The sequence below is a fragment of the Mustela lutreola genome, chromosome 2 (genome assembly GCF_030435805.1).
Source record: "Mustela lutreola isolate mMusLut2 chromosome 2, mMusLut2.pri, whole genome shotgun sequence".
Classification (NCBI taxonomy): Eukaryota; Metazoa; Chordata; class Mammalia; order Carnivora; family Mustelidae; genus Mustela; species Mustela lutreola.
The window spans coordinates 182,474,386-182,500,049 of NC_081291.1; the positions used below are offsets into that span (position 1 = coordinate 182,474,386).

Genomic DNA, 25,664 nt, shown 5'->3' on the forward strand with positions numbered 1-25,664 from the left:
AATCCTTTAAAAAACAAAGTAAGCAAAATTTTAAAAATTCATTTGAAAAACTGAGGAAAACACACAACCGATAACTAAAAAGTTCATTATTTAATATCAATTACATGCAATATTGTATACATGTTATATTTATATATTCCTTTTGGGCATATAGAATTATCTTTTAAATAAGTAAAAATATATATCTTTCAGTAAGTAATTTTAAGAAAAGACAGACATTGCATCATCCAGGATCATGAGGTGATATATTTTTAATTGCCTTTAAAATGACAATATTCCTGGGGCACCTAGGTGGCTCAGTGGGTTAAAGCCTCTGCCTTTGGCTCAGGTCGTGATCCCATGGTCCTGGGATATTGCCCCGCATTGGGCTCTCTGCTCAGCAGGGAGCCTGCTTCCTTTCCTCTCTCTCTGCCTGCCTCTCAGCCTACCTGTGATCTCTGTCAAATAAATAAATAAAATCTTAAAAAAAAAATTGACAGTATTCCTTTCCATATATATGAAAACGTGTACAGAGAAAAAGTTTTCATCTAAAATAAAGTCATTATTTTAATCTATCGACTTAAGATTTCTTCCAACAGGCATATCTGAAAATTTCTTTTCTATTTTCTTACCAAAAAGAAATCACTTAAATTTATCAAATGAAAAGCAAAACTGCATACTGATATAAATTATTTTTATTGTGTGAAAATGTAATAATCCATGATGGTTAAGAATAAAAATGCAGCACATAACAAAATAGGCATTTACTTGTTAAAAGCAACCTGGATTTACAAAACTTCTTTTAAAATATCTTTAGAATGCTTTAGGAATACAAATTAATTTTTGAGAGATATATAAAACATTTATTTCACTGAATCATATATTTCATTTCAAAAATCATTTTTATTTTTAATAAATGAATTCAGTATTATTGCACACTATAGTAATCACTTACAGGAAACAAAAAATGTTTAAACTTTCATTTACTCTCAAACTAGATGAAAATTAAAAGGATGACAAAAGTATAAGTTTAGTGTTTAAAAAAATGAATAAATGTAAATGTTACAAACAGGAACCAAAAAGATATACAAATAAGTTTTACTCTAAAATCCAGTTCAAAATTTACATTTTGTCTTCCTGTGTTGCTTTCGCTTACATTTCGGCCACCTATCAAATTTAGGCTGTTTTATATCTGAAGCAGAATGTTTTTTACTCAGTGTGCCTGGTGTACAAAACTTCAAAAGACTGCATTATGCTGCTGACTAGAGTAATAAGTGACCCAACTAATGAAAGTTCAAGGACTTAAAAAATGTGACTAAATGTGATGCTCCAAAGTAAAATAATCATATTAAACTGCTTTAGATATACTTAATCTTGTTATTGTTAGATACTAGTGTTTCTTTGTTGTCAGTACAAGTTAACCAAACTTAAAATTTTAACGAGGTGATAGGATTCATGTTGTTTCTAACATTTTCATCTTGATATAAATGTATATACTTTTAATTAAGTGCAAATTATGATCTAATACTCAAAATATATTCCTAAAAATTTGCTTAAATAGAGAATCCTATAGATGCCATTCTTCAGTGCAAGGGAAGTGCTATTATTTTAAATTGAGAAATAATTTTGGAATTCTCTCTTTATAAAAATAATTTTAAACCAACTTTTTAATTCTTATTGACTTAGTACTCAAGCATTTCCTAGTTACAAAACCAAGTGTTTGTACCCACAGTGTCTTTTTCAGTCTTCTTGCCTTTATTTTCAAGGCACAAAAGAATTAAAATAAAAGAGTCACTGCAGCTTCTGACAGAACAAGGAAGTGACAACGAGCACCATGATCTGAAAAAGTCTATACCATAAAAGAGGTGTTCACTGAAAATTTTAATAATAGCTCACGTAACATTTTTATTAATTTAAAAAGCATTTAGATCAAGAAAGTATTTCAAGTCTCTTTCATTTATTGCAATCATCACAAAAAAAAAAAAAAAAAGCAAACAACAACAAAATGAACCCTGCTTGGGTAGTATTTGGGTAGTATTTTCAGATAACATAATTTGGAAGAATAAAGATCTAAGCAACTAGTTTTAAAAGGTATTATTTTAAAATTAGGTAAAATTAGGATGTACATTTCAAGAACAATACTATTATAAAACATACCTAAAACCATATAAATATGTCCTGTTTGTATAGTTCATGTTTGTCAAGTAAATCAACTCCATTTCCATTAAACAAAGCATCTATAGAAAAGTGCAGTCAATATCATAGTAATTAAAATTCTTATAAGTTTTAGAAAAATATAAAAAGTTAAAAACGTAGGTTATAAATTCCCAAGATTCCCCTTCCATGCACATGTATTTTATAAAAAATGTGTAAGATACAGTAACAAAGACTATTAAACAAATGGTTAAGAAAGTGTGCAGAGTCCATTGGCTCTTTTTCTGAAAAGGTTTTCCTTCAGGAATATGCTCATGAATGGGACTGTAAAATCCAGAGTCAACAATAACTCCTGATAATTTGATTCAAATGCTCATCCCATCTACTGATCATTTTGCTTCTTTTTTTTTTTTTTTTTTTAAACCGTGAATAACATGGATAATTGTCAGATCAGTCAGGTCTTTGGCTATTGGACTCCTTACTGAAATTGCCATGGTTATATTGCCCTAGTCATGAATGTTTAGGGCTTTTCTTCTTTGAGAAAGAAGGTCCTCTAGTTGATCTTGCCTGTATTTAGTGCATCCATGTGACTTGGCTATGAAATCACATCATGAGCATCACTGTTAGGTCTCTGTCGCACAGCCAGCGGAGGCAGTGGCTTTCCATAGAAATCTACATACAGAAGGGATACCAAAAAATAGTATGGTAAATCAGAATTTTTGATGCAATTCATTATTTTCCAACCAACACCTTTAAAAAAGTAAGGTGCTCTCACTTGATGGGTAGACTAATGGATGAGGAGAATAGACGAAAAAAAAAATCAAAATCCAAGAAAACTTGAATAAATTTAAAACATAACCACTAGTACAAATTCCTAACTCTAGATTATAAATTAATTTCTACTTGATTTAATAAAAAGTTTTATCTAATAAATATACATATATATTATTTTAGGTCCAATTACATGTTCATATTAGTGTAAAACAAATAAATACTCAAAAATCTATGGAAGTTCTTGCCAAGGCCCTGATAAGTCAGTATTTGTACCATCCATATTCTCATCCAGTGGTTATTATAGGTATTTTACAAAAAGAATTAATTATCTTAGTTTTCTGGTAGGTAGTAATATTCTACAATGATGCTTCTCTATAATTCAGTGATTTACGGTGTATATGATACAAAGAAAGTCTTATTTTACATTTCTTAATAAGTTCCTGTCCCTTAATTATTATCAATTGGCTTAGAGTTAATAGCATATGTAAACCTTTAGTAAGTAGTTATTTTCTAACCTATTACCTTAAAATTATCCTAGAAGCATAGATTTTTAGGATCACTTGAAATAAATATATTGAAAATGTATTAGAGTCCTGTTTCCAGTTTTGGATATATTGAGAGTTTGGCCAACTAGCCCTAAATGAGCACATGACCTAGAAAACAGCCTGCAATGTCACAAGTAAATGTAAGTTCCTGATATAACTTACCCAAATGTCCTTTGTGATCAACAGTATCCCACACCTGCCAGAGCCTTCTGTTAGATAAGACCCTGATGGAACTTACAAAACCACATTTTTTTTGTTTTGAATTCACCAATCTGGTGTTAGCATATGGCCCAGCTCCTGCAGCTCTCTCTGCCTGCACCCTGCCTTGATCTCCCCCATGGAAACCTCAAGGTATGCCACATATTTCCTCCAGGACCTGTAAGTAATAAATTTCTCCTGTCTCAATTTCTTCTGTGGCCTTTTTGAACCAAGACTTACCATCTAACATCCAGGGGCCCTACTTAACAAGTGTTAATTTAACAAAGTCATAACAGCATTTAAGAAGACTGGAAGTCACCACTCCATCCTAACAAGAAGTAAAAGGCTGAACAGACTACAAAATCAACACATCAGCTCATTTCCATAAGAGGGGAGGTCACAAGACAAACCACTGACCCAGAAATGGAGACAGACAGGCAAATATAGGGAGTTTCAGTTTACCAGAGCATATATTCATGAATGGAAACTGCCAAAGGAAGGAAAACTGCCCAGCTAGGAAAACCTGAACTTTGATTAATTGCTGGAGGCTTAGCAGGAACAAATCTCAGAGTTAAAAACTCCAAGGAGACTAAGTCATATGAGGATTCCTACGATATTGTGAAATTTGTCTCCAGAAACATGACCAAATTTCCACAATAAATATTGAAGAAAAATCCCCTCCCACTTCTGTCAGGCAAGGAAAAAAAGAAACCATTTTGAAATACCCCAGAACACTCTGTTTTGGGGCACACAGCCTCCCCTCAGGGAAAACTAGTTAACTAGAGCTTAAACTACTGCAGTATCATCAAACCCCAACTGACCTGGGGAAGAAGACCACCAATTCCAGCTGGCACTACCCATTTTTGTCTACCGAGTGGGGAAGAAAAAAACTGAGAAATTCTTGTAACATTCAGAGTCCAGAGGGACTGGCTCACTAAAAGACTGAGATCTCATTATAGAAATATAGAACACTTCTCTTTCTATCACATATCACCACCATATTACTGAAAGCCAATTTCAGTAATTCAGTAACTTCAGAAAGTTTCTTTCACCTGATACACCATGTCAGACAAAAACAAAACAAAACAAAACAAAACAAAAACAAGGCATTCCAGAAAGGGCAAAAAACCCAAAATGTGAAGAGACAGATCAATCATCAGAAAAAGACATAGCAGGAATATTGGAATTATCAGGCCAGGAATTTAAAATAACTATGATTAATAAGCTAAGGGCTTTAGTGGATAAAGTAGACAGCATGCAAGAACACATAGCAATGTAAGCAGAGAGATGGAAATCCAAACAAAGAACAACAACAACAAAATGCTAGAGATAAAAAAAAAATCACTGTTACAGAAATGAAGAATGCCTTTGATGAGCTTATTAATAGACGGGACACAACTGAGGAAAGAACTTGAGCTTGAGAATAGATCAATAAAATCCTCACGAATTGAAAAGCAAAGAGAACAAAGACTGGGGGAAAAAACAGAAAAGAATATCCAAGGACTGTGGGACAAGTACAAAAGTCATACCTTATTTTTAATGCAATTACCAGAAGAAGAAAGAGAAAAAAGAATAGAAGCAATATTTGAATCAATAATGACTAAGAATTTCCCCTAAGTTAATGTCAGACATCAAGGCACAGATCGAGGTATCTAGAGACCACTGAGCAGGATAAATGCATATCTGGGCATGTCATTTTCAATCTACAGAAAACCAAAGAAAAGGAAAAATCCTGAAAGAAGCTAGAGAGCGAAAAACAGCTTTTCAACAGAGGCTCAAAGCTAAGAATTACATGCAGCTTTTCCTCAGACGCCATGCAAGCAAGAAGAAAGTAAAGTGAAATATTTAAAGTGTTTAGAGAAAGAAAACAAAATAAAACAAAACAAAACAAAACACCAATCTAGAATTCTATACCCTGCAAAACTGTCCTTCAAAAGTAAAGGAAAAATACACTTTTCCAGACAAACACAAGTTGAGGGAATTTATTGTGAGTAGACCTGACTTGCAAGGAATGTTAAAAGTTCTTTAGAGAGAAGGAAAATAATAAAGGTCAGAAATTCAGATGTACGTAAAGAAAGAAAAAGTATCAAAGAAGAAACAAGTAAAATGAAAACATATTTTTCTTCTTAATTGATCAAAAAGATAAAAGTTGGTTAAAAAATGCTAATAGTAACAATGTACTTTGATTATGTATATGTAGGTATAAATCTTATGCATGTATGTATATATACATATATTCACTTATACATGCTTATATATTAAGTTAAATGAATGACAGCAATGACACAAAGAACACAGAGAAAGGAATCAGGATTATTTGATTATTTTAGGTCCTTGCACTACCCATTAAATCTATAGTATAGTTTGAAAGTGAACTTGGATTAATGTAAATGTATACTGCAAACTCTAGAGTAGCCACTAAAAAAAAAGTAAAAACAAAAAAATTAGTTTTACTGATACACTAAGGAGAGAAAATGGAAACATAGAAAGTGCTCAATTAAACCCACAAAAGGCAGGGGCACCTTGGTGGGACAGTTGGTTAAGTGTCCTACTCTTGGTTTCAGCTCAGGTCATGATCTCAGAGTTGTGGGATGGAGCCCCGGACAGGCTCTGCCATAACGAGGAGTTTGCCTGAGATTCTCTCTCTTCCTCTGCCCCTCTCCCTACCCCATTCCCTCTCTTTTCACTCTCTAAATAAATCTTTTAAAAAAAAGGCCACAAAAGGGAGAAAAAGAATGGAAGACAAAAATAGGAACAAAGAATGAGGGCAACAAATAGAAAACAGTAATAGATATGCTAGATATTAATCCAACTATACCAATAATCATTTTGAAAGTCAGTGGTACAACTGCAACAACTAAAAGATAAAGACTGTCAGAGCAGATCAAAAAATATGATCCAACAATAGGCTGTCTACAAGAAAATTACTTTAAATATAGAGAAGTATTAGGAGAAAATGGCTTTTCAAGCAACTATAAATTCCAAGCAACTAGTAAGGTACAAGGATACCCTCATAAGTCTCGATGTGACAGTGCAACAAAATGAATTAAAGGTATGGATTTCAAAGCTGGACACACCTACATTCAAATCTTGGTAATGCTACCTAGTAGCTGTGTGACCTTGGAGTGTAAGTTCCTCCTGTACAAAATGGGGATATCCCTGCCCATCTTATAAGGCTTTTAGGAGAAATAAAATGAATTAATGTACCTGAAGTGCTTAGCAATATGCCAGGAACACAGAGTATACAGTTAATATTATTGCTATACTATTGTTATAACTTAAATTAAAACAATTTTGACAAATTTTAAATATGACTTTTCTAATTTCTTAAAATCAAAATTAATGAGAATTTTAATACATAACAGAACTCAAAATTAACCCAAGGTGTGTATACTTCCTAATATGTTATACTTTTAGAATTTAAAAGTATATTCCTAAAAAGAGAAATCACATACACACAGCAAGAATTATCTTTCTCCATCCCAAGAAGTTATTTTATTTTTGAGGTAAGGATTCTGTGTTATTTCTTTGCCAGAAAATAAAATCATTCTATACAAAGTATGTTTCTTATTGTCTTAACTGTAAGGGATATAAGTCGATGTTAGTACCCAATGGATAATAACTGGGCACTAACTGATAATAAATCAACTTAATTGCTAACACACATTTTTACAAAGAGCTTCAAACTTTTTTTTTTTAAGGTTATTTATTTATTTATTTGACAAAGAGAGATCACAAGTAGGCAGAGAGGCAGGCAGAGAGAGAGAGAGAGAGAGGAGGAAGCAGGTTCCCCGCTGAGCAGAGAGCCCGATGCGGGACTTGATCCCAGGACCCTGAGATCATGACCTGAGCCGAAGGCACCGGCTTAACCCACTGAGCCACCCAGGCGCCCAGAGCTTCAAACTTTTTAAACACCAAATTGAAGGGTAGTAAAATTGCATACAAAATTTTATCTTCATTCACAGTTTAAGATTAGAAATATTCTTTTGTTTAGTGCATTTGGTATTTCTAGCTAAGAGAATCCTTGATCTATTTCTCATAATGTATAACACACAACATGTTAATGAAGTATGGGTTGAGAGTGTTTATATAGTAAACATATTCTCTTTTTAAGTCTCCTTTCTCCATGCATGTCTTACCTGTTACACTGAACAAGTATTACAGACAATAATTAGAAAAGTAAAATCAAACTACTATCAAAACAAATGTCTATTAGCAAAGAAAAGGCATGAATCTGCTTTAAAAATTCTCAGTATAACTATAAAAAATTGTTGTATCTGTTGTTTACTTGCCTTTCAACAAATGCAAAGAAATGTGTATAAAATTAGAGAAAAGAGGAGGATGCAATTATAAAATTGGCAGCTATCAGCATCTCCACTGAAGATCCCATGAACAACTCTAAAAATAAATTTAAGGTTTTTTATTAGAATTTTTAATTATACCTGCATTCTTCCCTATTAATGAAATCAGAGTTGATTGTACATTTTTTTTTTTTTTTTTAAAAACAGGTTAGGTATACTTTGACTAAAAATTTATGGGAAGAGGGGGAGGAGTCAAGATGGCAGAGAAGTAGCAGGCTGAGACTACTTCAGCTAGCAGGAGATCAGCTAGATAGCTTATCCAAAGATTGCAAACACCTGCGAATCCATCGGCAGATCGAAGAGAAGAAGAATAGCAATTCTAGAAACAGAAAAGCAACCACTTTCTGAAAGGTAGGACTGGCGGAGAAGTGATCCAAAACAACGGGAAGAGAGACCCCGGGGGTGAGGGGCTGGCTCCCGGCAAGTGGCAGAGCAACAGAGCACAAAATCAACACTTTTAAAAGTCTGTTCCGCTGAGGGACATTGCTCCAGAGGCTAAACCGGGGCGCGAAGCCCAGGCGGGGTTAGCGTGGCCTCAGGTCCCGCAGGGTCACAGAAGGATCGGGGGTGTCTGAGTGTCGAAGAGCTTGAGAGTATTGGGATGGGGAAGCCGGCTACAGAGACAGAGCTGACAGTGAGCTCCCAGCTCGGAGTTACCTTGAACTGGACGCAGGCTTGGTGAGCTCAGAGCACGGCCGGAGGTCAGGCAGACGGGAATTACTGGGCGCTGTTCTCTGAGGGCGCACTGAGGAGTGGGGCCCCGGACTCTCGGCTCCTCCAGGCTGGAGACCAGGAGGCCGCCATTTGTATTACTGTCCTCCGGAACTCTACGGAAAGCGCTCAGGGAACAAAAGCTCCTGAAAGCAAACCCAAGCGGAGTACTCAGCCCAGCCCCTGGTAAAGGCATTGCAATTCCGCCTGGGGCAAAGACACTTGAGAATCACTACACCAGGCCCCTCCCCCAGAAGGTCAACAAGAAATCCAAGCCAAGACCAAGCTCACCTACCAAGGAGTGCAGTTTCAATACCAAGGAGAGCAGCACAATTCCAGAGGAGGAGAAAGCGAAGCACGGAACTCATGGCTTTCTCCCTGTGATTCTTTAGTCTTGCAGTTAATTTAATTTTTTTTTCTTTTTCATTTTTTTTTTCCTCTTCTTCTGCTAAAATTTTTTTACTTTTACCTTTTTCTTTTTTAATGTTTTTTAATTAGTTTATCTAATATATATTTTTTTCTTTTTTATACTTTTCTTCATTCGTTTTCTTTTTTTAAATTCTTTTCTTTTCCCTTTTTTTTTTCTTTTTTTTGCTTTCTTTCTTTCTGAACCTCTTTTTATCCCCTTTCTCCCCACTCATGATTTGGGATCTCTTCTGATTTGGTTAAAGCGTATTTACCTGGGGTGGTTGCCACACTTTTAGTATTTTACTTGCTTTTTCATATACTCTTATCTGGACAAAATGACAAGGCGGAAAAATTCACCACAAAAAAAAGAACAAGAAGCAGTACCGAAGGCTAGGGACCTAATCAATACAGACGCTGGTAATATGTCAGATCTAGAGTTCAGAATGACAATTCTCAAGGTTCTAGCCGGGCTCCAAAAAGACATGGAAGATATTAGAGAAACACTCTCGGGAGATATAAAAGCCCTTTCTGGAGAAATAAAAGAACTAAAATCTAACCAAGTTGAAATCAAAAAAGCTATTAATGAGGTGCAATCAAAAATGGAGGCTCTCACTGCTAGGATAAATGAGGCAGAAGAAAGAATTAGTGATATAGAAGACCAAATGACAGAGAATAAAGAAGCTGAGCAAAAGAGGGACAAACAGCTACTGGACGACAAGGGGAGAATTCGAGAGATAAGTGACACCATAAGACAAAACAACATTAGAATAATTGGGATTCCAGAAGAAGAAGAAGGAGAGAGGGGAGCAGAAGGTATACTGGAAAGAATTATTGGGGAGAATTTCCCCAATATGGCAAAGGGAACAAGCATCAAAATTCAGGAGGTTCAGAGAACGCCCCTCAAAATCAATAATAGGCCCACACCCCGTCACCTAATAGTAAAATTTACAAGTCTTACTGACAAGGAGAAAATCCTGAAAGCAGTCTGGGAAAAGAAGTCTGTAACATACAATGGTAAAAATATTAGACTGGCAGCAGACTTATCCACAGAGACCTGGCAGGCCAGAAGGAGCTGGCATGATATATTCAGAGCACTAAATGAGAACAACATGCAGCCAAGAATACTATATCCAGCTAGGCTATCATTGAAAATGAAGGAGAGATTAAAAGCTCCCAGGACAAACAAAAACTAAAAGAATTTGCAAACACCAAACCAGAACTACAGGAAATATTGAAAGGGGTCCTCTAAGCAAAGAGAGAGCCTAAAAGTAGTAGATCAGAAAGGAACAGAGACCAGATACAGTAACAGTCACCTTACAGGCAATACAATGGCACTAAATTCATATATTTCAATAGTTAACGTGAATGTTAATGGGCTAAATGCCCCAATCAAAAGACACAGGGTATCAGAATGGATTAAAAAAACAAAACCCATCTATATGTTGCCTACAAAAAACTAATTTTAAATCCAAAGACACCTTCAGATTTAAATTGAGGAGGTGGAAAGCAATTTAAAATGCTAATGGACATTAGAAGAAAGCAGGAATGGCAATCCTTAAATCAGATCAATTAGATTTTAAGCCAAAGTCTATAATAAAAGATGAGGAAGGACACTATATCTTACTCAAAGGGTCTGTCCAACAAGAAGATCTAACAATTTTAAATATCTATGCCCCCAACGTGGGAGCAGCCAACTATATAAACCAATTAATAACAAAATCAAAGAAACACATCAACAATAATACAATAATAGTAGGGGACTTTAACACTCCCCTCACTGAAGTGGACAGATCATCCAAGCAAAAGATCAACAAGGAAATAAAGGACTTAAATGACACAGTGGACCAGATGGACATCACAAATATATTTAGAACATTTCATCCCAAAGCAACAGAATACACATTCTTCTTTAGTGGACATGGAACATTCTACAGAATACTTCACATCCTCGGTCCTTAATCAGGTCTCAACTGGTATCAAAAGATTGGGGTCATTCCCTGCATATTTTCAGACCACAATGCTCTGAAGCCAGAACTCAATCACAAGAGGAAATTTGGAAAGAACCCAAATACATGGAGACTAAACAGCATCCTTGTAAAGAATGAATGGGTCAACCAGGAAATTAAAGGAGAATTTAAAAAATTCATGGAAACAAATGATAATGAAAACACAATGGTTCAAAATCTGTGGGACACAAAAAGGCAGTCCTGAGAGGAAAATATATAGTGGTACAGCCTTTCTTAAGAAACAAGAAAGGTCTCAGGTACACAACCTAACCCTACACCTAAAGGAGCTGGAGAAAGAACAAGAAAGAAACCTTAAACCCAGCAGGAGAAGAGAAATCATAAATATCAGAGCAGAAATCAATGAAATAGAAACCAAAAAAACAATAGAACAAATCAACGAAACTAGGAGCTGGTTCTTTGAAAGAATTAATAAAATTGATAAACCCCTGGCCAGACTTAGCAAAAAGAAAAGGGAAAGGACCCAAATAAATAAAATCATGAATGAAAGAGGAGAGATCACAACTAACACCAAAGAAATACAAACTATTATAAGAACATACTATGAACAACTCTATGCCAATAAATTTGACAATCTGGAAGAAATGGATGCATTCCTAGAAACATATAAACTACCATAACTGAACCAGGAAGAAATAGAAAGCCTGAACTGACCCATAACCAGTAAGGAGATTGAAACAGTCATTAAAAATCTCCAAACAAACAAAAGCCCAGGGCCAGACGGCTTCCCGGGGGAATTCTACCAAACATTTAAAGAACTAATTCCTATCCTCCTGAAACTGTTCCAAAAAATAAAAATAGAAGGAAAACTTCCAAACTCATTTTATGAGGCCAGCATCACCTTGATCCCAAAACCAGACAACGATCCCATCAAAAAAGAGAGCTATAGACCGATATCCTTGATGAACACAGATGTGAAAATTCTCCCCCAAATACTAGCCAATAGGATTCAACAGTACATTAAAAGGATTATTCACCACAACCAAGTGGGATTTATTCCAGGGCTGCAAGGTTGGTTCAACATCCGCAAATCAAGCAATGTAATACAACACATCAATAAAAGAAAGAACAAGAACCATATGATACTCTCAATAGATGCTGAAAAAGCATTTGACAAAGTACAGCATCCCTTCCTGATCAAAACTCTTCAAAGTGTAGGGATAGAGGGCACATACCTCAATATTATCAAAGCCATCTATGAAAAACCCACCACAAATATCATTCTCAATGGAGAAAAACTGAAAGCTTTTCCACTAAGGTCAGGAACATGGCAGGGATGTCCATTATCACCACTGCTATTCAACATAGTACTAGAAGTCCTAGCCTCAGCAATCAGACAACAAAAGGAAATTAAAGGTATCCAAATCGGCAAAGAAGAAGTCAAATTATCACTCTTCGCAGATGATATGATACTATATATGGAAAACCCAAAAGACTCCACTCCATAACTGCTAGAACTTGTACAGGAATTCAGTAAAGTGTCAGGATATAAAATCAATGCACAGAAATCAGTTGCATTTCTCTACACCAACAACAAGACAGAAGAAAGAGAAATTAAGGAGTCAATCCCATTTACAATTGCACCCAAAACTATAAGATACATATGAATAAACCTATCCAAAGAGGCTAAGGATCTATACTCAGAAAACTATAAAATACTCATGAAAGAAATTGAGGAAGACACAAAGAAATGGAAAAATGTTCTATGCTCCTGGATTGGAAGAATAAATATTGTGAAAATGTCTATGCTACCTAAAGCAATCTACACATTTAATGCAATTCCTATCAAAGTACCACCCATTTTTTTCAAAGAAATGGAACAAATAATTCTAAAATTTATATGGAACCAAAAAAGACCTCGAATAGCCAAAGGGATATTGAAAAAGCCAAAGTTGGTGGCATCACAATTCTGGACATCAAGCTCGATTACAAAGCTGTCATCATCAAGACAGCATGGTACTGGCACAAAAACAGACACACAGGTCAATGGAACAGAATAGAGAGCCCAGAAATAGACCCTCAACTCCCTGGTCAACTAATCAACAAAGCAGGAAAGAATGTCCAATGGAAAAAAGACAGCCTCTTCAATAAATGGTGTTGGGAAAATTGGACAGCCACATGCCGAAAAATGAAATTGGACCATTTCCTTATAACACACACAAAAATAGACTCAAAATGGATGAAGGACCTCAATGTGAGAAAGGAATCCATCAACATACTGAGGAGAACACAGGCAGCAACCTCTTTGACCTCAGCTGCAGCAACATCTTCCTAGGAACATTGCCAAAGGCAAGGGAAGCAAGGGCAAAAATGAACTATTGGGATTTCATCAAGATCAAAAGCTTTTGCACAGCAAAGGAAACAGTTAACAAAATCAAAAGACAACTGACAGAATGGGAGAAGATATTTGCTTCCTCCTCTCTCTGCCTGCCTCTCTGACTACTTGTGATCTCTGTCTGTCAAATAAATAAATAAAATCTTTAAAAAAAAAAAAAAAGCCTGAGCTGATGGTCTGAAATCAGAACTTCAGTCTGCTGTATCAGGCAGTTCTCTATACCCAACTGTCCCTTCTCTAGTTTTCCATTTATGGAATTCTAATGCCATATATTCACGAGATTATACCTTATGTTAATTTAATCCAAAGAAAACTATTTTCTTGAGTCTATAAGCCTTTACTAACTTTCAATTTTGCTGAACCTTATTTGGTTTGTTAGTTTAGTCTCTGATTTTACAAATTGTGTTAATCTTTACTTGACTTTAATATTCAGTAGCTGGGTCTCATTAAAAACAGAGAAAAAACCATTAATGTGACATTATCACAGAGTATACTGAGCACATATAGGACAATGCTGTTTTTAACACTATATATAATTGTATGTCTCTTTGTAACTGTTCACTTATCATACCACTTTACATATAGTGGATAAACATGAACTATGATTATTTTTACATCTGTATTCCAAGGTAAACAAATTATATGGAGGCAAAAGGCACTAAAGAATAAAAAAATTAAATAAAATGAAAAAAGTGAAGTATAATGAAAAAGGATGGTTGTGAACTTGAAAGCCTTCCAAAAATAAAAATTTGTTGAAGTAGTGAGGTAAAGAAAAGTGGATGTAATACGTATACTTGAAAACTGATCCTTTTGCATTACCATTATGACGTGTTTCACCAAGAAGCTCAAGTTTTGGAAGTCTAGTGACTTTGGGGGTTCCCCAGCCAACTAAGGAAAGAGAAAAAGATTTTAAAACACTGTTAAACAATGTCTCTTTAGGTCTGTTGAGAGGATCCATCCCTTGACAGGAATATAATAATATTCGATGTCAAGTCATATATGTATATTGAATGACACAGTATTATTTGAAATAGTTTTTAATTAGAAGTGTAATTATAGGCCGGTAACATCTACTTTAAGTTTTTACTTATCTTTAGTCAAAAATATAAGCATCTTCACCACCATCAAAAATTACCGTAGGCTACTATTCCAAGCCCTAGCAAAGGGATTATGATCATTATTTACTAATAAATGAAACATTAGAAACGAGTCTTAAAATGTTACCACCTAAAGCCTTCTAATAGGGTTAAAAGGACACTATAAACATATACATTTAGATATTTATTGAGCACCTATGGTGTGTTAGGTATTGTGCCTAGTACTGAGAAATTTCTCACAATCACCACGCAGTTAGCACATACCAGTGTTTTACATGCAATATTCCTTTTAATCCTCAGGACAATTTAGAAAGTCAGTATGTATGTTGGAAATATATTGGAAAAATTCACACATCTTGCTTTCAAATGATAACTTTCAGCATGAAAGATCTAACTTTTTAAAAACTTCCATTAGCCATCCATTCATTAAATTTAAATTCCTTTTAGCAATTTGGGGACTGATATTTCAAGTAGGACTTGAATCCATTCTAGGAAGTGGTTGGGTAAAGTGTTCTTATTAATTTTACACACTATTTTCTACTTTAGAAAACACTTTTTTTCTGATTAAAAAAAGGAAATATATACTTACAATAAATTTTGAACAAAGTAACATAGAAAACTTCCTTTATCATAAATTCACAAGAGTAAGCATATTGAATAAAACCACAAAATTTCTTTATTTTTCCTTACTGTTTAAAGCAGTATTCCTAAATTTAGTATCAATATCAATTTACTCACCAGGAGGAGGAGGTGGGGGTGGTGTTGGACTCTTAGGAGCAGAGTCATCTGTATTAACAGGCTCTACACGGTGACTCCTTTTTATTCTTAGTTTCTTAGTTTTCTTTTTACTGTTATCTAAAAGAATATAAACATGAAACTATATGCCTCTGAGAAAACATAAACTTCTATACGAAAAAGAATGGACCTAGAATTTCTATTCATATTATCCTTACTAGAAAACTACATCTTCAACTTTGGAACTTATTAGCAGTAATGAAATGTACATCTGCCTTTACTAAGAGTAAATTTTTAAAAATGATTACTTATTGAATAATTAATATGATACAAACAGCAAAAAGCCTGTATTTTAAGTTTTATGAGTTATTAAAATACAAAAAAAGTTCACCGTTCCAAAAGTAACTTACATTTTTTCCAAATGTCATATCAAGTAAATATAATTGTTTAATTGCAGGGATGTTCATGAAATTAAGACTAGCCCAGAGAAAGGACAGAGATGTTGATTTCTCTCAGTAGAATATATGGAATGGATTCCAGGTATAAACAGTTCAAAAATAATTCTTTGAAATGTGAAAAAAGACCCCAATCAAATTTAAATATGTTACCCATTGAAATAAACCCAGATAAGTTATGCAAAATCACAGTATTAGAAACTGCAGAATTGAATCTGTGTTCTTTCTAAAAAATAAACTACAGATTCTCACTTAAGTACTTACAAACAATTTAAGGACATTTATGTCATTAACATGCAAATTTTAACAATGAAAACTGGTAAGGCATAATAGTTAAATAACCAAACACTAAAATTATTGAAATATTTTAATGGACAATCCCAGCTGCTTAATTTACATATTATGTAATACAGTTAGTAAAATGTGAATTATCTGTTATATGAGAAATAGCCAACATCTATGAAATCTACAAAGCAGTGAGAAATATAAACATGTTTAGAAAGACATCATTTTTCTAAATAAATTACTTGTGTCATTTGAGACATTTTACTCCAGAGAAAAACAAAGACATCACTTTACAATTAAACCCTAAGTTTAACAGCTAAGAAAAAGGAAAGAGTCCAGAACCATGCAGTATTTCAAGATGGGAATAGTTCAGGGTCACGAAGAGCACAGGATAACGGGCAGAAGGTATGAAGCAGGCTCTCAGCCCAGCCACAGATGAGATGTATGATCTTAACCAAGTAACTCAACCTCTCCAAGTCCCTGATTTCCTATTCAAAATAATGGGAATAATATACCGTAGGATTGTTATGTTAAATAACATAATCCTGCATTAAATAATAAATCTGAAGCTATATTCTATAGCATAAAATATATTATTACTATAGTTATATGATTGACTATCTTAAATCTTCCCATACTATACTTTCAAATAATCTGCCAAATCTTCTGCTCTTTAACAAAGAGTATTAGTGTTCAAAAGTTCTTTCAATATATTGAGAGGCCAGTTGAAATCTACTTTCTGTTTAACTCTGTTAACAGAACTACATGGGTAAGAATATGGCTGTCCTACCTTCCTAATTTATAAAAGGTATAACTTTCAAATCTAATTTTTTATACAGCAAAATATCCGTTAACTAAACTGAACCTCAGGGATTATGATCTTATTTTCATAACCTTCCTGACATTGTACAAAAATTCTTATATATAATGAAACTATACTGCTAACTAAAAGTCATAAGGAAGTAATGATCATTGGGTCATGTGTCAGGCTCTGTAATAGGAATACTATAGGGTTATTTTTATTTTAAGTAACCTTAAAACCTTGTGGGGAAAAAAAAAATGATGCTAAATCTCCCTTTTAGAGATGAGGAAACTAAGATTAAAAACAATACAGTGTAATATAACAAATACCCTGATTCTATCTCAAGTGGTCTGATTCTCTCTATGATACCAAAGACAGGAATCTGTTAAATCACATAGCCACTTAGAAAAAGAAAAGCAATTATGAATTGAAGATTTTTATATTAAAATAAGAGGAAAATGGCTACTGACTTTAAAAATGTTCAACTGAGTATGTCTGTATTCTGCAGAAATAACAAGTCAATAAAAGAAATGATGCTGACTGTAGCATTACAAAGTTTAAAATAACACTCAAAAAAACCCCATCAAAGTATCTTCAAGGTTTAATACATTCCAAGGATTCCTGAGACTATGCTATATTCCAAGTTCATGAAATAAAAGTGGAAACAGAATTTTCTGTTGAAATTCTTTTAAATTACAAAGGACTACATTTTAAGGCATAATGAATAAAAACAAAAGTTAGCAAATTCACTAACAAGAAACTCAAAACCATGAGAAAACCATGACAAATACTACAACTAGAGACAAAAAATATAATAGTACATTTTCTGTGAAAATAATCATGAAAAATGAGACATGTACTGGTAAGTATTATGTGTGTGTGTATGTATAAATACATATATTTTTAATAACTAGATTTATCACCTGATTCTGATGATCGCTGGTCTGTCTCATCTTCATTCTCCAACTGCTGTGTTAATGCCTCCTTATAATTTTCTACTATTCCAAGCTCATTGTTTTTTTGGCTACTGTCACTGATCTGGCTCTGTGTCTCTATTTGCTCATGCTCCACTTTATGATTCAGGGGGCCGCCATCACTGTCTTTCTCCATATTTTGTCTCTTTTTTTCTTTTTCAAGTTTTCTTTCATTCTAACAAAAATGAAATATGTCATTTTTAATCTTCTGGTTATCCAAGATAGTTTTAAGGAAGAAATCTTATAATCCAAAAGCATTCTGTAACTTCGGGGTACTGTGATACTTCTATTAAAAAATTATTTGTTGAATATATCACTAAAGCATACTAATTGGTAATCAGTAAAATTTCAGAAAACACAGATAGTATAAAGAAAACAAAGAAACAAATATTACCAGTAATTCCACAATTAAGAAATGATCTCTGTTTGGCGCACAATTACTAAGAGGTGTTTTTCTTTTCCTACCCACACACGTACAGACATACACCACCCACAAACATATATAAATGTGACTGAATGTCCCTCTTTATATACATATTTATGCATTTGTTTTTTCAACAAAAAAGACTTGATATTTTTACTTAAGAATATATATTCCTTTCCTTGTCAATGAATACATGAAGTGCTTAGAATAGTACCTGACCCACAATAAAGTGTTAGCTGTATGTGTTATATAATGCTATATGCATTAGCCATTACTACTTTCATCAATTATATTATCATTTTGAATGGTTATACCATAACTTAATTTACCAACTCCTAATGAAGAGACAAATTATTTTCAATTTTTCATTCTAAGAAATACAATTATTGAATTGTTCTTTTAGAATAAATTCCTAACACTGGAACTAGTGGATCAATAAGTATTGGGTAACACACTGCCCTTTAGAAAAGTTAAAGTCAATTTACACTCCAGGCAGTGTTAGGAGAGACATTTTCCCATATCTTCTTCAATACCTATATATTATCATCAGTCTTTTACATGTCCACCAAACTAATATATATATATATTTTTACCTCAGTGTTAGTTTAATTCAATTTAATTATTTTAATTATTCTTTACTGCTAGTGAAGATGAGCTATTAAGTAACTTTATTGTCATTTTTATTTTTTTCTGTCAGGAACTATCCAAGGTAACTCAAAACCTTTTTTTCTATTAGATTCTCATTATTTTCATAGGAATTTTTAAAGGTTCTTTTTTTGTCTTACGTGTCTCAAAAATTTCTCATTAAGGTTTGTTCTTTGCCTTTAACTTCGTAGAAGAGATGTTTAAAAATTGATATAAGAAGACTGATCTGTTTTTCATTTCATGATTTGTGGCTTGACTGTTAACCATGAGAGACTGTAGACTCAGAAACAAACTGAGGGTTTTAGAGGGGAGGGGAATGGGTGGGATGCGAGAGCCTGGTGGTAGGTATTAAGGAGGGCATGTATTGCATGGAGCACTGGGTGAGACATGTAAACAATGAATCTTGGAACACTACATCAAAAATTAATGATGTACTGTATGGTGACTAACATAACACACACACACACACAAAAAGTTCTCCTCCAACTATATACAAATGTTCAACTATACTATATGCTAGTACTTTAATTCTTTTTTTTTTTACACACTTAAGTCTTCTAGAGTTGAATTTGGTACACACTGTTCATTAATTTTACTTTTTTCCAAATAATTGTTCATTATTCTAACTCCCTTTTTTCTCAGATTTGAAATGTCACCTTTATCTTATACTAAGTGCTCATGCATAACTAGGTTTGATTGGTCTGTCTATTTTAGAAACAATACCTCACAATTTTTATTATCTGTGGTAAAAATCAAAGGAATGTAAAGTTTCTCTAAAATGCAAACATTTTAAAGGAGAAATTTTATGGAAAGAAAAGAAAATTTGCTAAGTAAAAAGAAGACTTTAGGTAACTTGTTTTCATTTATTTCATTTCTTTATGGCTCATATTCTTAAAATTAACAGTTTAAAAGCTTAGTAACTATCTGTACTTTCTGCATGCCATAAATTAGGTTCAGGGACTTTGATTTAAGGTATACTATGCTATACACCATTACTGTTCACATCTTCATATCATCAAATATACAATGTTGGTAGAGGCACTGAGGCCATCTAAGTAATTTATAACCATGATACTATAAAATAATCAGTCATCATGTACAAGGTGAGCTTTATTACAAATATAGAGAAAATGCATGTTTCAAAGTGAAAAGTCAATCTTGATTTCCTTACTCTATCAGTATTTTTTAAAGAACATACAACAAAACTTGGAAACCACAGTATTTAATAGGATAGAGATAAATCAATAGCTCAAGTTATTAAGACACCTTTAATGTACTTAGAAGAGTGTATACTTAAGGTAAATGTAGTGGGGTTAATAAAAAGATTAAATACAATTAACCTTCTGTTATCTAAGCAACTTAAGACAAACTATCTCATATTGCCAATTATTCTGCAAAATAAAGCAATACCAAAACCATCCAATCATCTTCTTACCTGTGGAGCTGCCTCCCTCCTCAGCAGCAGCCCCAAGGAAGAAACAATCATCCACCTTTCCAGATGAGCACCTGTGTGGAAGGAGGCAGTGACAGGGGAAGAGGAATGGAGAATATACAGGTGGGACCACCAAGCCAGCTGTCACATTAAGCTCTAAGTGAATGGAGATTTAGGAAGCTCTGCCTCTAAGGAGGCACGGCTGCTGAGGGTAATTAAAGCAAGGGCCAATGTGAACTCTGGACACCAGCAGAAAATGAAAACAAAGATAGAGATATACAGACACACACACACACACACACATAGTCCCTTAACTTCCTCCTGATTAAAGTCTAAAAATTAATTTTGGTAAAACTTCTGACAATTAAAATTAAAATAAATGATATTTGTATATAGAAGAACTTAACTATAGTTTCAAACAATCTGAAGTATCCTGGGAAAATAATTAGGAAATCATTTACATACTCTAAAATGCATCATAAGCATTTAAACAGTACTTTTAAGGGATAGTAACAGCAACACAGGGAGAAAGGCAATGTAAATAAGAGTAAATACATTACTATCATATGAAATAAGTGACCAAAAAATGATTTATCTGGACAGTAACAATGACAGTTTCTACATTCAATCTTCATTTTCATTCTCAGTTAATTCAGAAGTCAGCTTTCCTTTTCATATTAGATCAAAAAGCGAACTTTAAGAAGAAGAAAAATTAATCCATTTAATTTCTTTTAGAAATTATCTCTGGTAAAACACTTCTCCCGCCTCCTTTCTCAACTTCCAACTTCATAACTTAAGTTATAAAAATTACATTTGCCACCGTCCATACCTCAAGGATGACAGATGCTATTGGCTGGAAAGGATTAACGATAATTGGTTCAGGGTCCAACTCAGCTAGGCTGCTGGTTCCATTCAGTTCCGCCTGCTCTCGCTCTCTTTGTTCTCTATTGTTTGAGAGAAAAATTTGGAATACCTTATGAGAAAATGCTGAACCATGCTTAAGAACACTTGCAATAGGTTTAAGGCTGTTAAATTGAGTAAGTTAAACATCTGGAGATGGTTTTGAGTTACTTAGAGACTTTCTGAAATCCTAATGCAGATAATAGACCTCTTAGCCCCATGTAAAGATTATCATTTGAACTTTTTTTTTTTTTTTGGTGCAAAATGGTGGTTGTTTTTTTTTTTTAAATTTTTTATTTTTTATAAACATATATTTTTATCCCCAGGGGTACAGGTCTGTGAATCGCCAGGTTACACACTTCACAGCACTCACCAAAGCACATACCCTCCCCAATGTCCATAACCCCACCCCCCTCTCCCAACTCATTTGAACTTTTTATTTGAAGTATAGTTGACACACAATATTACATTAGTTTCAGAAGTACAACATAGTGATTTGACAAGTCTATACATTATGCTATGCTCACAAGTGTAGCTACTGTCACCATACACTATTACAATATTCTCTGCTATACTTTTCATCCTGACTTACTCATTCCATAAATGGAAGCCTATACCTCCCACTCCCCTTCACCCATTCTGCCTGTCCACCTCTCCTTCTCCCAACAACCATCAGTTTGTTCTCTGTGCTTATGGGTGTGTTTCTGCTTTGTTTTTTGTTTGTTTTTAAACTACACATGTAAGTGAAATCATGGTATTTGTCTTTTTCTGTCTGACTTATTTCACTTCGCATAATACCCTCTAGGTCCATTCATGCTGTTGCAAATGCAAGATCTCATTATGTTTTATGGCTGAGTAATAATCCATAGTTGATCCTTTGAATTAACACAAAAAAGAAATACTGACAAAAATAACATTCCTTTTGACTGACTTCTTAATTTCAGTCTATATATTCTATATAATCGATTCCTCAACTACCCTCCCTCCCAAACACCAGCCTCTTCATTGATGTTAACGAATAAATAAGTTCTCTAGTTAACACCCTTCTTCAGGGCTGTGTCAAGCTACATGTCACAAATGAGCTGGATAACAATCATTGCTGTGTAAAAGTAGAGAAACTATAAAACTAAATTACCCAATATCACTTAGATTAAAGAAGTATTTCCAGATTAGTTACTACTGAAACACTTACTATCACTGTTATTTATAGTTAACATTGCCCCAGGCATGAAGAATAAATTACTTTTTAAAACAAGTAGCTGAAGACAGAAAAATAAGTACTGTAGATCTGCAACTACACTGTAAGTATGATAATGTGAATGCTCAATACTATGACATTTATTAATTATGTTCTATTATGGAAAGATATATCCATTCATTCTGAACAAAGGAAGCCAAGAGTTAAGAGTTATTACCTCTGTGACCCTGGACTTCTATCTGGATCTTTAAGTCTCAGCTTCCCTATAAATGTGGATAAAAACATCTACTTCATAGTGTTGTGTAGACAAAGCACTCTGTATGTAAATGCACTCTGTAAATGAACATACCTACAAGACAGTAATTGCTCTTAATGTTGTTCATTTATTCCTACATAATTTCAGGTAATCTAGTACTGACATACTATTTTCAGGTACCAACAACAGCATGTTTTACTGTTTTTCAAAAATATCTGAACTTATTCCATTGGATTTAATTAAATAAAATGGGTTTTTTTCTGTGTGTGTGTGGTTTTGTGTGTGTGTGTGTGTGTATGTGTGTTTTAATAACTCTTTTCTAAATGCCAATTTACTTTTAATTACAGAGTCTCTTTGCTCAATAGGACAGGGCTCAGACCACAAGTTACATGGCTAGGAGAAAGGAGGAATGGGTAACAGAAAAGCCTGCCATAACAAGATCTAGAATATCTTTATGCAAAAGGTTAAAAAAAAAAACAACAAAAAAAGACAAACATTAGACTTCATTTATCTAACTCTTTTTTCTTTTTTGGTTCTTTTTGTTTGCGTTCTTAATGGAGGAAAAGCAAAAAAAGTCTTCAGAAAATAAAAGGTATATCTCCTTGAATGACTTATACTGAGCTTTGTATCATGAAAACATGATACACTAGGATAGAGAAAACCAAAGATTCTCACATTTACTAAAACCTCCCACTAATATCAAGAAAAACCTAGATGAATGATCTGCTCATATTACTGAGCACGTGGGATGGACAGTCATCTCTAAAAAAGATGTAAGTCCTTTCTCTGAATTAAATGAAAGATACCAGTAATCAGAGGACTTCCTCAGCAGTGTAAGGAAGCATCTCACAAAGCCATCACCAAGAGTAATTAGTGGGTTCTTGCCTACCAAACTACAACTATGTTAAAAGCACATGGGAGGCCAAAATTATATAGATGGAAGACAACTTTGCATCTTACAGGAACTCACTCAAAATTCTTTTCATTTTAGGGGCTCCAGTTAAGTCGGTTAAGTGTCTAATGCTTGACTTCAGCTCAGGTCATGATCTTACGGTTGAGAAACAGCTCCACATCGCACTGGACTCCATGCTGAGCACAGAACCTGCTTAAGATTCTCTCCCTTCCTCATTCTCTGACCCTCCCCCACCCTCATGCATATGTATGCATGTGTGCACATGCTTTTGCTGTGCTCTCCCTCCCTCTTAAAAAAAAAAAAAGACATCTTTTCGTTTTGGGGCATCTGCACAGCTCAACTGGTTAAGTTTCCAACTCTTGATTTCATCTCAGGTCATGATCTCAAGGTTGTGAGATCCAGCCCCACATCCGGCTCAGTGCTGAGTGTGGAGCCTGCTTGGAATTCTCTCTACCCCTAACCCTCTGCTTCTCCCTATACCCTCCCTCTTTAAAAAAAAAAAATACATATATATATAGCGGGGGGGGATACATACAGATATCTTTTCATTTCTCCCCTCCCCTAACTCATAACAATCCAGTGGAGAAAGAAAGATGAATCATGGCATTATTTACTAAACTCAACTTCTAATCAAATCTGTGTACTCTCTTACACATTCAGATTATTATAATTTTATGGTAGAATTTATATAATCCTTTTTTTTTTAATTCAGAGTTTGCTAAATTCCATTTAAAAGTTTGCTTTCAAGCACTATATTTTTAAAATAATTTTAAGCAACATATTTTAAAATACTGAGATATTGCAATTTAATCTGCTTTCTGACAAAACTAATATAGAAGATCAGATTTTGCTTCAGTTGACAGATCCACTAACAGCTTACCTTCTATCTTTGCTTAGACTGAAGAAGGAGTTCTCAGTCTATTGAAGTACTGAGCCCAATAATTCTTTGTGTGGGATATGGTCCTGTGCATTACAAGATATTTAGCAGCATCCCTCGCCTCTGCCCACAAGATGCCAGTAGCACTCCAGCTACCCCATGTGACAAGTAAAAAATATCTCGAAACATTGCCAAATGTCCTCTGAGAAGCAAAATCACCCCATGGATTGAGAACCACTACACCAACAGTACTCAAAAGAAGAGATAAAAATCTTCAAGTTCTGGTATATAGTACCTAAGGAATAAATTTAACTATTATAACACCACTAGGAAAATTAGAATCCTACCACCCAAACTTGTATAGAGAAAAATCCACAGAAATAAAATCTTTACCTAGTATCTTCACATAGCAAGAGGAAACTGAATAGATAAAACTATAAAGTTATTCTTAAAGCTGTGATGTTCTTTACTTTGCACATCTGCTGTGGCACAAATAAATCTACTTGCCTCTCTTCCCGTAATTTTCGCACTCGTTCAGCCCTTTCTCGTTTCTCTTGCTCTTCAAGAGCACGCTGTTCCATTGTGTCCCTTTGGATGCGTTCATTTAAGGCATCAAAGTCTCTTGCAATGATATGTAGCAGCCAATAAAGGCCTTTTTTAATGGACTTGTCAATTTTCTTTCCATATCCTAAGACAGCAGAACAAGGTTCCTGAAAAAGACCAATTCGTTTGGCTCAAAGATTAAAACTAAAAGCTCTCCACAAATATCTGTTCATAAGCCATTAAGTATAATTACCAGCAAATCAAAACTAATCATTAAGTTAATTATATGAAGCATCTGCTTATTTAATTTACAAAAGACATCTTTGCAATGATCACTAATAAAACATTAGTACCTATAAGGTGAAATATTTATGGATTATATCTGTAAACTGTAAGACACATTATGACACAAGAAGTCAACAGCGCTAGTTATAATTTTAAACAAACTCCATGGAAAGGCACTTGAGTGGCTTAGTCCACAGACTGACTAGGGTTAGGATCCTAGGGTCCTAGGATCAAGTCCTTCACGCAGCTCCCTGCTCTGTAGGGAGCCTGCTTCTCCCTCTGACGCTGCCTGTCTCTCTCTCTCTCTCTCTCTCTCTCTCTCTGTCTCTCATGACTAAATAAATAAATAATCTT

General features: G+C 34.2%; 1 protein-coding gene across 3 annotated transcripts in view; it reads right to left on the reverse strand.

The window, feature by feature from the left end:
- Nucleotides 1–656: 656 nt before the first annotated feature.
- The window catches only part of ARL13B (ADP ribosylation factor like GTPase 13B), a 70,636-nt gene continuing 45,628 nt past the window's right edge, over nucleotides 657–25,664 (reverse strand). For 2 of the 3 annotated variants that reach the window (XM_059164409.1, XM_059164412.1), the window contains 6 exons: nucleotides 24,990–25,192; nucleotides 21,168–21,282; nucleotides 17,787–18,012; nucleotides 15,325–15,441; nucleotides 14,309–14,377; nucleotides 657–2,805 (listed from right to left, as the gene is read on the reverse strand). In XM_059164409.1, coding sequence (XP_059020392.1) covers nucleotides 2,729–2,805; nucleotides 14,309–14,377; nucleotides 15,325–15,441; nucleotides 17,787–18,012; nucleotides 21,168–21,282; nucleotides 24,990–25,192 — 807 coding nt within the window. In that variant the 3' untranslated portion in view covers nucleotides 657–2,728. The remainder of the gene's footprint in view (nucleotides 2,806–14,308; nucleotides 14,378–15,324; nucleotides 15,442–17,786; nucleotides 18,013–21,167; nucleotides 21,283–24,989; nucleotides 25,193–25,664) is intronic. The other variant, XM_059164411.1, reaches the window with a different exon arrangement.